At 43.8% G+C, this 12,152-nt stretch overlaps 1 protein-coding gene across 2 annotated transcripts in view; it reads left to right on the top strand.

Annotated features, from left to right (window-relative positions):
* Nucleotides 1-12,152, top strand: part of LOC109875202 (choline transporter-like protein 5-A) — a 111,265-nt gene that overhangs the window by 64,484 nt on the left and 34,629 nt on the right. For both annotated transcript variants that reach the window (XM_031810493.1, XM_020467436.2), the window contains exon 2: nt 11,023-11,071. In XM_031810493.1, the coding sequence (XP_031666353.1) occupies nt 11,023-11,071 (49 nt within the window). The remainder of the gene's footprint in view (nt 1-11,022; nt 11,072-12,152) is intronic.

Genomic DNA, 12,152 nt, shown 5'->3' with positions numbered 1-12,152 from the left:
TCAGGTCCCCAAGAAAGTAGATCTCTCTGTTTATCACTTACACTATCAAGCATTTCACACATTTATTTAGATACTGACTGTTAGCACTTGGTGGGCTATAGCAACACCCCAAAATAAAAGGCTTTAGATGTGCCAAGTGAACCTGCAACCACGACACTTGACATAAGATCTTCTCTAAGCATTACAGGGATATGGCTCTGAAATATATACAGCAACACCTCACCCATAAGCATTCTGTCTCTTCTATAGACGTTATATCCTTGTATTGCTACTGATGTATCATCAAATTAATTATCTAAGTGAGTCTCAGAAATAGCTAATATACTGTATGAATGTTATCTGATGTTAGCAAGTTATTGATTTCATGAACCTTATTTCTAAGGCTACATATACAGTTGAACTTAGAAGTTACATACACAGGTTGGAGTCATTAAAACTAATTTTTCAATCACGCCACAAATTATCTTGTTAACAAACTATAGTTTTGGCAAGTCGGTTAGGACATCTACTTAGTGCATGACACAAGTACTTTTTCCAACTTTTGTTTACAGATTTCACATAACTCACTGTATCACAATTCCAGTGGGTCAGAAGTTTACATACACTAAGTTGACTGTGCCTTTAAACAGCTTCGAAAATTCCAGAAAATTATGTCATGGCTTTAGAAGCTTCTGATATGCTAATTGACATCATTTGAGTCAATTGGAGGTGTACCTGTGGATGTATTTCAAGGCCTACCTTCAAACTCAGTGCCTCTTTGCTTGACATCATGGGGAAGAAAAAAAATTGTAGACCTCCACAAGTCTGGTTCAATCAAAGCAATTTCCAAATTTCCAATTTCCAAATGCAAGTATAAACACCATGGGACCACACAGCCATCATACCGCTCAGAAAGGAGATGCATTCTGTCTCCTAGAGATGAACATGCTTTGGTGCGAAAGTGCAAATCAATCCCAGAATAACAGGAAAGGACCTTGTGAAGATGCTGGAGGAAACAGGTACAAAGGTTTCTATATCCACAGTAAAACGAATCCTATATCGACATAACCTTCTCCAAGGTGGCATAGCAGTTCAGACGTCTTTTGTCCTCGTCTTGTCGTGTCCTGTATATATATATATTTACAACTTTTTCACATACATTTTATTTTTATTTTCCATCAACTCATCTTCAAAACACTCTCCTGCAACCCGCCTCACCAATGTATATTTATAAAAAAGTATTATTTACCTCAGATCTGTAATCCTCCAAGAAGCTAGCCAGAAACTCCAGGAGGCTGGCCTGAAACTAGCCAGTAGCTAATCCAGAAGCTAGTTCAGAAGCTAGTTGGCTCCTTTACTGGCAAGTCGTTGGTGTTCAGCTAACCACGGTTTGTGGTCATCGGCTATCCTTTGGCTCGAAAGTCTATCGCCAGTTCTGTACGGCGCAGCGCGGCTCGGAGCGGAGCATACCGGACCAATTTTTCTCTCCATGTCCCTGGATTTCGACTGCTCTCTGGACATTCATGCCCGGATCTCACAGCTAGCTAGCTGCTATCCGTGTGACTATCGGCCTTCGTCGATTCCGGAGCAAACATCAATTGTTCCGGAGCTAGCAAGCTCCGTCAATCACTCCTGAGTTCCATCAATCGCACCTGGGCTGCAGTCGCCTATCCGGACCCGTTTTGCTGCCTTCGCGGAGCCTCACCGGGCCTTCACAACTGGACTGCCGACGTTATCTACCCGAAGGAGTTATTCGGCTGGCTCCTCCGTCGCGACGTTACCTGAACGCCCATCTGCGGCCTGCTAACCGTTAGCTGTCTTACCGGCTGCTATCTGAATAGACAATCGGACAATTTTTTTTTATTTTTTTATTATTATTATTATGTTTTCTTCTTGGGCCTCTATAACTATATCTATTGTTTTTATTTTTGTTGTTGTTGTGTGATTTGGATTGATCCCCTCTACCACACGGAACCCCACTAATCTACTGACGGAGCGCAGGAGGTGGCTAACAACAGACCTCCATCCTATGCTAGCTTGCTACCGATGCCCTGGCTAGCTGTCTAAATCACCAACCAACCTCTCCACTCACCGGACCCTTTTGATCACTCGACTAAGCATGCCTCTCCTTAATGTCAATATGTCTTGTCCATTTCTGTTCTGGTTAGTGTTTATTGGCTTATTTCACTGTAGAGCCTCTAGTCCTGCTCACTATACCTTATCCAACCTATTAGTTCCACCACCCACACATGCAATGACATCTCCTGGTTTCAACGATGTTTCTAGAGACAATATCTCTCTCTTCATCACTCAATACCTAGTTTTACCTCCACTGTATTCACATCCTACCATACATTTGTCTGTACATTATACCTTGATGCTATTTTATCGCCCCCAGAAACCTCCTTTTACTCTATGTTCCAGACGTTCTAGACGACCAATTCTCATAGCTTTTAGCCGTACCCTTATTCTACTCCTCCTATGTTCCTCTGGCGATGTAGAGGTGAATCCAGGCCCTGCAGTGCCTAGCTCCTCTCCTATTCCCCAGGCGCTCTCTTTTGACGACTTCTGTAACCGTAATAGCCTTGGTTTCATGCATGTTAACATTAGAAGCCTCCTCCCTAAGTTTGTTCTATTCACTGCTTTAGCACACTCTGCCAACCCAGATGTTCTAGCTGTGTCTGAATCCTGGCTTAGGAAGACCACCAAAAACTCAGACATTTTAATTCCAAACTACAACATTTTCAGACAAGATAGAACTGCCAAAGGGGGCGGTGTTGCAATCTACTGCAAAGATAGCCTGCAGAGTTCTGTCCTACTATCCAGGTCTGTACCCAAACAATTTGAATTTCTACTTTTAAAAATCCACCTCTCTAAAAACAAGTCTCTCACCGTTGCCGCCTGCTATAGACCACCCTCTGCCCCCAGCTGTGCTCTGGACACCATATGTGAACTGATTGCCCCCCATCTATCTTCAGAGTTCGTGCTGCTAGGCGACCTAAACTGGAACATGCTTAACACCCCAGCCATCCTACAATCTAAACTTGATGCCCTCAATCTCACACAAATAATCAATGAACCTACCAGGTACCTCCCCAAAACCTTAAACACGGGCACCCTCATAGATATCATCCTAACCAACTTCCCCTCTAAATACACCTCTGCTGTCTTCAACCAAGATCTCAGCGATCACTGCCTCATTGCCTGCATCCGTAATGGGTCAGCGGTCAAACGACCTCCACTCATCACTGTAAAACGCTCCCTGAAACACTTCTGCGAGCAGGCCTTTCTAATCGACCTGGCCGGGGTATCCTGGAAGGATATTGATCTCATCCAGTCAGTAGAGGATGCCTGGATATTTTTTTTAAATGCCTTCCTAACCATCTTAAATAAACATGCCCCATTTAAGAAATTTAGAACCAGGAACAGATATAGCCCTTGGTTCTCCCCAGACCTGACTGCCCTTAACCAACACAAAAACATCCTATGGCGTTCTGCATTAGCATCGAACAGCCCCCGTGATATGCAGCTGTTCAGGGAAGCTAGAAATCATTATACACAGGCAGTTAGAAAAGCCAAGGCTAGCTTTTTCATGCAGAAATTTGCTTCCTGCAACACTAACTCAAAAAAGTTCTGGGACACTGTAAAGTCCATGGAGAATAAGAACACCTCCTCCCAGCTGCCCACTGCACTGAAGATAGGAAACACTGTCACCACTGATAAATCCACCATAATTGAGAATTTCAATAAGCATTTTTCTACGGCTGGCCATGCTTTCCACCTGGCTACTCCTACCCCGGACAACAGCACTGCACCCCCAACAGCAACTCGCCCAAGCCTTCCCCATTTCTCCTTCTCCCAAATCCATTCAGCTGATGTTCTGAAAGAGCTGCAAAATCTGGACCCCTACAAATCAGCCGGGCTAGACAATCTGGACCCTTTCTTTCTAAAATTATCTGCCGAAATTGTTGCCACCCCTATTACTAGCCTGTTCAACCTCTCTTTCGTGTCGTCTGAGATTCCCAAAGATTGGAAAGCAGCTGCGGTCATCCCCCTCTTCAAAGGGGGGGACACTCTTGACCCAAACTGCTACAGACCTATATCTATCCTACCGTGCCTTTCTAAGGTCTTCGAAAGCCAAGTCAACAAACAGATTACCGACCATTTCGAATCTCACCATACCTTCTCTGCTATGCAATCCGGTTTCAGAGCTGGTCATGGGTGCACCTCAGCCACGCTCAAGGTCCTAAACGATATCTTAACCGCCATCGATAAGAAACATTACTGTGCAGCCGTATTCATTGATCTGGCCAAGGCTTTCGACTCTGTCAATCACCATATCCTCATCGGCAGACTCGACAGCCTTGGTTTCTCAAATGATTGCCTCGCCTGGTTCACCAACTACTTCTCTGATAGAGTTCAGTGTGTCAAATCGGAGGGTCTGCTGTCCGGACCTCTGGCAGTCTCTATGGTTGCAAATGAGAACTTGTTCTCAACTAGCCTACCTGGTTAAATAAAGGTGAAATAAAAAAAATAAAAAAATAAATATAAACATTGGGTTATTTTACCTTAAATGTACAAGGTCCTCTACTCCGACAATTAATCCACAGATAAAATAGTAAAAGTTTGTCCATGAACAAAATGTGCACACGTGGCTACATACAGCTCTCGCTCTGATCTCAAAACGAGCGCATCAAATCAGTTTATTTGTCACCTTCGCGAATACAACACTTTCCTACTCATTCATTACTGCTGCTGTGCTAGTTGAGGCGCTGAGTGGAAGTAGGAAGAACTCACATTTTATGGCTTATAAAAGTGTTGAATACAAAGTGTTGACAGTGCTGAGTAAGGACTGAAACATGAATTCACTCATAAAAACAGCATCTCTTTGCTATTTTGAACCATTTCATGTGTCTGAAGGTGTAAACTCTGCCTTCCCGGCAGGCCCAGAGTGCTGCAGACAGTCATCTGAGCAGTAGGCCTAAAGTGCATTTGATTTGCTCTCTGGGCCCATCGGAGAAGGCAGCGTTTGCGTCTCTCTGCCTGCTTCCAGAGGCAGTTTGGAACTCGGTAGTGAGTGTTGCAACCCAGGAAAGACAATTTTTTTTACGCGCTTCAGCACTCGGCAGTCCCATTCTGTGAGCTTTCTGTGAGCTTGTACCACTTCGCGGCTGAGCCGTTGTTGCTTTTAGATGTATGTTTCCACTTCACAATAACAGCACTTACAGTTGACCAGGGTAGCTTTAGCAGGGCAGAAATTTAACAAACTGACTTTTTGGAACGGTGGCATCCTATGATAGAGTTCAGTGTGTCAAATCGGAGGGTCTGCTGTCCGGACCTCTGGCAGTCTCTATGGGGGTGTCACAGGGTTCAATTCTTGGACCGACTCTCTTCTCTGTATACATCAATGAGGTCGCTCTTGCTGCTGGTGAGTCCCTGATCCACCTCTACGCAGACGACACCATTCTGTATACTTCCGGCCCTTCTTTGGACACTGTGTTAACAACCCTCCAGGCAAGCTTCAATGCCATACAACTCTCCTTCCGTGGCCTCCAATTGCTCTTAAATACAAGTAAAACTAAATGCATGCTCTTCAACCGATCGCTACCTGCACCTACCCGCCTGTCCAACATCACTACTCTGGACGGCTCTGACTTAGAATACGTGGACAACTACAAATACTTAGGTGTCTGGTTAGACTGTAAACTCTCCTTCCAGACCCATATCAAACATCTCCAATCCAAAGTTAAATCTAGAATTGGCTTCCTATTTCGCAACAAAGCATCCTTCACTCATGCTGCCAAACATACCCTTGTAAAACTGACCATCCTACCAATCCTCGACTTTGGCGATGTCATTTACAAAATAGCCTCCAATACCCTACTCAACAAATTGGATGCAGTCTATCACAGTGCAATCCGTTTTATCACCAAAGCCCCATATACTACCCACCATTGCGACCTGTACGCTCTCGTTGGCTGGCCCTCGCTTCATACTCGTCGCCAAACCCACTGGCTCCATGTCATCTACAAGACCCTGCTAGGTAAAGTCCCCCCTTATCTCAGCTCGCTGGTCACCATAGCATCTCCCACCTGTAGCACACGCTCCAGCAGGTATATCTCTCTAGTCACCCCCAAAACCAATTCTTTCTTTGGCCGCCTCTCCTTCCAGTTCTCTGCTGCCAATGACTGGAACGAACTACAAAAATCTCTGAAACTGGAAACACTTATCTCCCTCACTAGCTTTAAGCACTAACTGTCAGAGCAGCTCACAGATTACTGCACCTGTACACAGCCCACCTATAATTTAGCCCAAACAGCTACCTCTTTCCCAACTGTATTTAATTTTAATTTATTTCTTTATTTTGCTCCTTTGCACCCCATTATTTTTATTTCTACTTTGCACATTCCTCCATTGCAAAACTACCATTCCAGTATTTTACTTGCTATATTGTATTTACTTTGCCATCATGGCCTTTTTTGCCTTTACCTCCCTTCTCACCTCATTTGCTCACATTGTATATAGACTTGTTTATACTGCATTATTGACTGTATGTTTGTTTTTACTCCATGTGTAACTCTGTGTCGTTTTATCTGTCGAATTGCTTTGCTTTATCTTGGCCAGGTCGCAATTGTAAATGAGAACTTGTTCTCAACTTGCCTACCTGGTTAAATAAAGGTAAAATAAATAAATAAATAAAAAACCTGAAAGGCAGCTCAGCAAGGAAGAAGCCATTGCTCCAAAACCGCCATAAAAAAGCCAGACTACGGACAAAGGACAAAGATCGTACTTTTTGGAGAAATCTCCTCTGGTCTGATGAAACTAAAATATAATTGTTTGGCCATAATGACCATCGTTATGTTTGGAGGAAAAAGGGGGAGTCTTGCAAGCCGGAAAACAGCCCCGTCAATGAGAATGGGGACGTGCTCGGTGCTCCTTTACCTGGAGTCCACAATCATCTCCTTAGTCTTGGTTACGTTGAGGGATAGGTTGTTATTCTGGCACCACGCGGCCAAGTCTCTGACCTCCTCCCTATAGGCTGTCTCGTCGTTGTCGGTGATCAGGCCTACCACTGTTGTGTCGTCAGCAAACTTACTGATGGTGTTGGAGTCGTGCCTGGCCATGCAGTCGTGGGTGAACAGGGAATACAGGTGGGGACTGAGCACGCACCCCTGGGGAGATCCAGTGTTGAGGATCAGCGTGGCAGATGTGTTGCTACCTACCCTCACCACCCGGGGGCGGACTGTCAGGAAGTCCAGGATCCAGTTGCAGAGGGAGGTGTTTAGTCCCAGGATCCTTAGCTTGGTGATGAGCTTTGAGGGTACTATGGTTTTGAACACTGAGCTGTAGTCAATGAACAGCATTCTCACATAGGTGTTCCTTTTGTCCAGGTGGGAAAGGGCAGTAGGGAGTGCAATAGAGATTGCATAATCTGTGGATCTGTTTGGGCGGTATGCAAATTGGAGTGGGTCTAGTGTTTCTGGGATAATGGTGTTGATGTGAACCATTACAGGGTAGCCTAGTGGTTAGAGCGTTGGACTAGTAACCGAAAGGTTGCAAGTTCGAATCCCTGAGCTGACAAGGTACAAATCTGTCATTCTGCCCCTGAACAGGCAGTTAACCCACTGTTCCTAGGCCGTCATTGAAAATAAGAATTTGTTATTAACTGACTTGCCTAGTAAAATAAAGGTAAAATAAAAAATACTATAAAAATACCATCCTTTCAAAGCACTTCATGGCTACAGACGTGACTGCTACGGGTCTGTAGTCATTTAGGCAGGTTGCCTTTGTGTTCTTGGTCACAGGGACTATGGTGGTCTGCTTGAAGCATGTTGGTATTACAGACTCAATCAGGGACATGTTGAAAATGTCAGTGAAGACACCTGCCAGTTGGTCAGCACATGCCCGGAGCGCACGTCCTGGTAATCTGTCTGGCCCCGCAGCCTTGTGTATGTTGACCTGTTTAAAGGTCTTACTCATGTCGGCTACGGAGAGCGTGATCACACAGTCGTCCGGAACAGCTGATGCTCTCATGCATGCCTCAGTGTTGCTTGCCTCGAAGCGAGCATATAAGTTATTTAGCTCGTCCGGTAGGCTCGTGTCACTGGGCAGCTCGCGGCTGTGCTTCCCTTTGTAGTCTGTAATAGTTTGCAAGCCCTGCCACATCTGACGAGCGTCGGAGCCGGTGTAGTATGAAGACATCAATCAGGAAGTTAAAGCTTGGTCGCAAATGGATCTTCCAAATGGACAATGCAGACCCCAAGTATACTTCCAAAGTTGTGGCAAAATGGCTTAAGGACAACAAAGTCAAGGTATTGGAGTGGCCATCACAAAGCCCTGACCTCAATCCTATAGAAAATTTGTGGACAGAACTGAAAAAGCGTGTGTGAGCAAGGAGGCCTACTAACCTGACTCAGTTACACCATCTCTGTCACCAGCTCTGTCAATTCACCCAATTTATTGTGGGAAGCTTGTGGAAACACCCGAAACATTTGACCCAAGTTAAACAATTTAAAGGCAATGCTACCAAATACTAATTGACTGTATGTAAACTTCTCACCCACTGGGAATGTGATGACAGAAATAAAAGCTGAAATAAATCATTCTCTGTACTATTCTTCTGACATTTCACATTCTTAAAATAAAGTGGTGATTCTAACTGACCTAAGACAGGGAATTTTTACTACGATTAAATGTCAAGAATTGTGAAAAACTGAGTTTAAATGTATTTGGCTAAGTTGTATGTAAACTTCCAACTTCAACTGTATTAATATGGGCTATTTTCAGCCCTTTCCTGGGTAACTCATCGGAGACAGACATAATCCTGAAAAGAGCAGACAAAGCAAGAGAAAAAAAGATACATTCAGCAGTCCATTAATCACTTGGTGTGTGTATGTGTGTGTGTGTGTGTGTGCGTGCACTGCGGGGTTGAGGCTACGAACCCATAGGCTTGGCTCTCTCATGTCACCCTGTCACAGGCCCCCCCAGTCAACACCACCTTGAACATTGCCTGCTGCAGTTGTTGGAGACATGTACAGTTTGCAGCCGAACATGCAGCATAGAGAAGACCAACAAGGGGACCCTCATCAGCATCATACAGACATGTCCTCACTGAGAATTCCTACAAATATAACAGTCAGCCACATGTTGGAGCGAATCTACGCTGCTATGATCATCAATGAGGCTCTGGCAAAGACCTCACCTCTTGCCTGCCATAGAGACTTGCAAGATGATGTGATGGAGTCCAGACTGACAGATGGGCTTGATACTGATGTCTCTGAATGGAGAGGGACCTGGCACTCGGCATTAAAGTTTTTCTCGACAACTTGTACCTGTATTGTCTTTTTTTATTATTGAATTGAATGGTATCAGTCAATATGGGGAGTGAGAAACCATGTGTATTCTGCACTAGGATCAGGGAACTCCTTTTGTGTATCCGACACCACACAGGAAGGTATGACCACTCTGACATGTTTGCCTAGGTAGCCCCATTACCACCAGACAAAATGGACACCGTATCTGTTTCGGCTGGGAATGACAATGAAAGGTGAAACATGCACATTTTTATATTAGCTGAACCCTGCTTCTATGGTATTATGGACTTCTATGGTATGGTATTATGGACTTCTATGGTATGGTATTATGGACTTCTATGGTATGGTATTATGGACTTCTATGGTATGGTATTATGGACTTCTATGGTATGGTATTATGGACTTCTATGGTATGGTATTATGGACTTCTATGGTATGGTATTATGGACTTCTATGGTATGGTATTAATGGTATGGTATTATGGACTTCTATGGTATGGTATTATGGACTTCTATGGTATGGTATTAATGGTATGGTATTATGGACTTCTATGGTATGGTATTAATGGTATGGTATTATGGACTTCTATGGTATGGTATTATGGACTTCTATGGTATTAGTGTAAAGGTTTTTTTATTCTATATGGACCTGTTACTACATTTGAAAGTTATCAAAACACTTAGTTTAGAATATATACATAAATTCATCAATTGCCTTCTTATCATATTATTCTGTAGGCTTCTTACCTATTCAAAGCTCCCTCTGGCATCTCACCATACATCTGCCTGTAGTTATTAAACTCAACCTGCAGGAGGTTTGTTTGTTGTGATTGAGTGGGAGGAAACAGCTGCGGGCAAGGTTCTGACAGATGGGTGTGTCTGGGTGGTGGCAAGGACAAGTAACCCACAGCAAACCACACCCCCAAGCCAACTCTTTTCATGGCCGCCAGCATTTCTTGGGGAACAATCCAAAAAACGAGGCCAAATCAGCGGGTGCAGTTCCCCTTTAAAGGCACCTTGAATTGAGGTGTTCGTTCTACAAACTGCGGCCTGCCAATCAAATGAATCTTTTGTTTTTGGTTTGAGATTAAATAAATGTTCAATGAGCACACTCATTTTTTTCACACTCATATTTCAAGTGCCGGATTTTCATTCAGCAAAGTCACTCAAGCTGCATTAGTCGGACAAGAAGAGAGAAATTGGATGGGGGATGACTGGCACTCATACACCTGAGTGAGAATGTGAAAACACAAACTCAGGAAAGTCACCTTCAACAAACCACAATGAAGTAATTTTCTGCCCAGAATCACAAACTCTTTCTCTGCCTCAGTTTCTTAACCCCTGTCACCCCCCCCCCCCCCCCCTCAACACACACACACCACCACCCTTCTACACTACTCCTCTCTCACACTGCTACCACAGGCAGACAAGTGGAACTATACTGGAGACAGATACAGAATTTATGAGCAGAATACCTCCAACCTCAGCTCAGTCTTCTCTCCCCAAAGCTTTCCAGGTCACTGACTTGAACCTTTTCTACCTTTGTTTTTCTTATTTTGTGGCTTCTTCAACTTTTCTCGCACAAAGACCAGGACCACTACATGGACAGAATCATGTCTGTTGGGTCTTGCTGTTTGGTTATTAAGTGTAAGCTGACAGCTGTTTTAATTATGTTTCGTATCGTTACTCTTCGTATCACTTTGACTAATGTGCAAACCTCTCTTTTTCAGGAGAACCAAGCAAGTTTGACCCCACATTCAGAGGACCAATCAGCAATAGGTAATTTCCCCCTTTTGTCTTCTTTGCTTTTGCCTTCACAGCTCAACAGTGGAACTTGTTTCATTTGTGAGAGGCACTGAGTGCTTGTTGCTATGTGTGATCCCAATTTCCAGACGGTGAGTGTTTTCACTCTACTGCTGCTAATAGCTAGCAGTGGTGATGAAATGAGAGTGCTGCCAAAGGGCTGTCCCACTGGTGATGTACTGCTCACATTTTAGGGCTTCGGTGATGTACTACACAACTTTTAGTACTACACATCAATGTTAAAGACTCAGTCACCATGGAACTGCCCATACTGACAGTAGTGTTTGATTTGATATAAAACATCATGTTTTATTGAATGAAGGGCTTTGTCCCTTACCCTCTAAAAGTAGTGCACTAATTAAATAATAGGGTGTCATTTGAGACGGAGCCCATGGTCTGCTCTGATCTCTGCTTTGGCTGAACTGAAAAAACAAAATGATAGGCTATAGCCATTAACTTTCAAGCTAATATTGAATGTGAGTTAAGCCTATTCTCATACAGACCCTGTGAAATGTCAGTGTAGACCCAGTGTTTAATTTACATTTCAGATATTATAAGAGATTATCCTTTGGTGAAATAACTAAATATTAATCCATATAATTCAATAGATGGATTTGGTGCTTTGGAAAAGCACAAATCTCCTCAGACAGAAAGACTATTAACCATAGAGATAAAACATTCTATTCTAATACCAATCATATTATACATGTCTTTGCCACTACATTACAAACCCAAACATTTGAGATTTCTTAGCCAGCCTTCACAGATGATACAGACCCTCCCTTCCCTACCCATCTCCTAGCATTAAACCTGACAGAAGCCTTTTCTCTCCCGTCTGACAGTGTCGCAGCTAAGCCTGTCAGAGAAAAAAGGGGGAGGAAATCGATGGCTATTAGAGACTCAGGTGACTGACTGGCTGCAATCAGTGTGGCTGCAGTGCCAACCAGCTGGAACAGGGACTAGGTCAACCGACTAGAGCCAGACAAAGAGTGGAGCAGAGTGGGATGTTTAAATAAGCAATGAGGAGGACACTTCAAATCCTTTATTGAACATCACT

The sequence above is a fragment of the Oncorhynchus kisutch genome, linkage group LG30 (assembly GCF_002021735.2).
Source record: "Oncorhynchus kisutch isolate 150728-3 linkage group LG30, Okis_V2, whole genome shotgun sequence".
In the NCBI taxonomy this organism is placed as follows: domain Eukaryota; kingdom Metazoa; phylum Chordata; class Actinopteri; order Salmoniformes; family Salmonidae; genus Oncorhynchus; species Oncorhynchus kisutch.
Note: the sequence above shows the minus strand (reverse complement) of the source record. Positions and strands in the feature narration are given on the sequence as shown.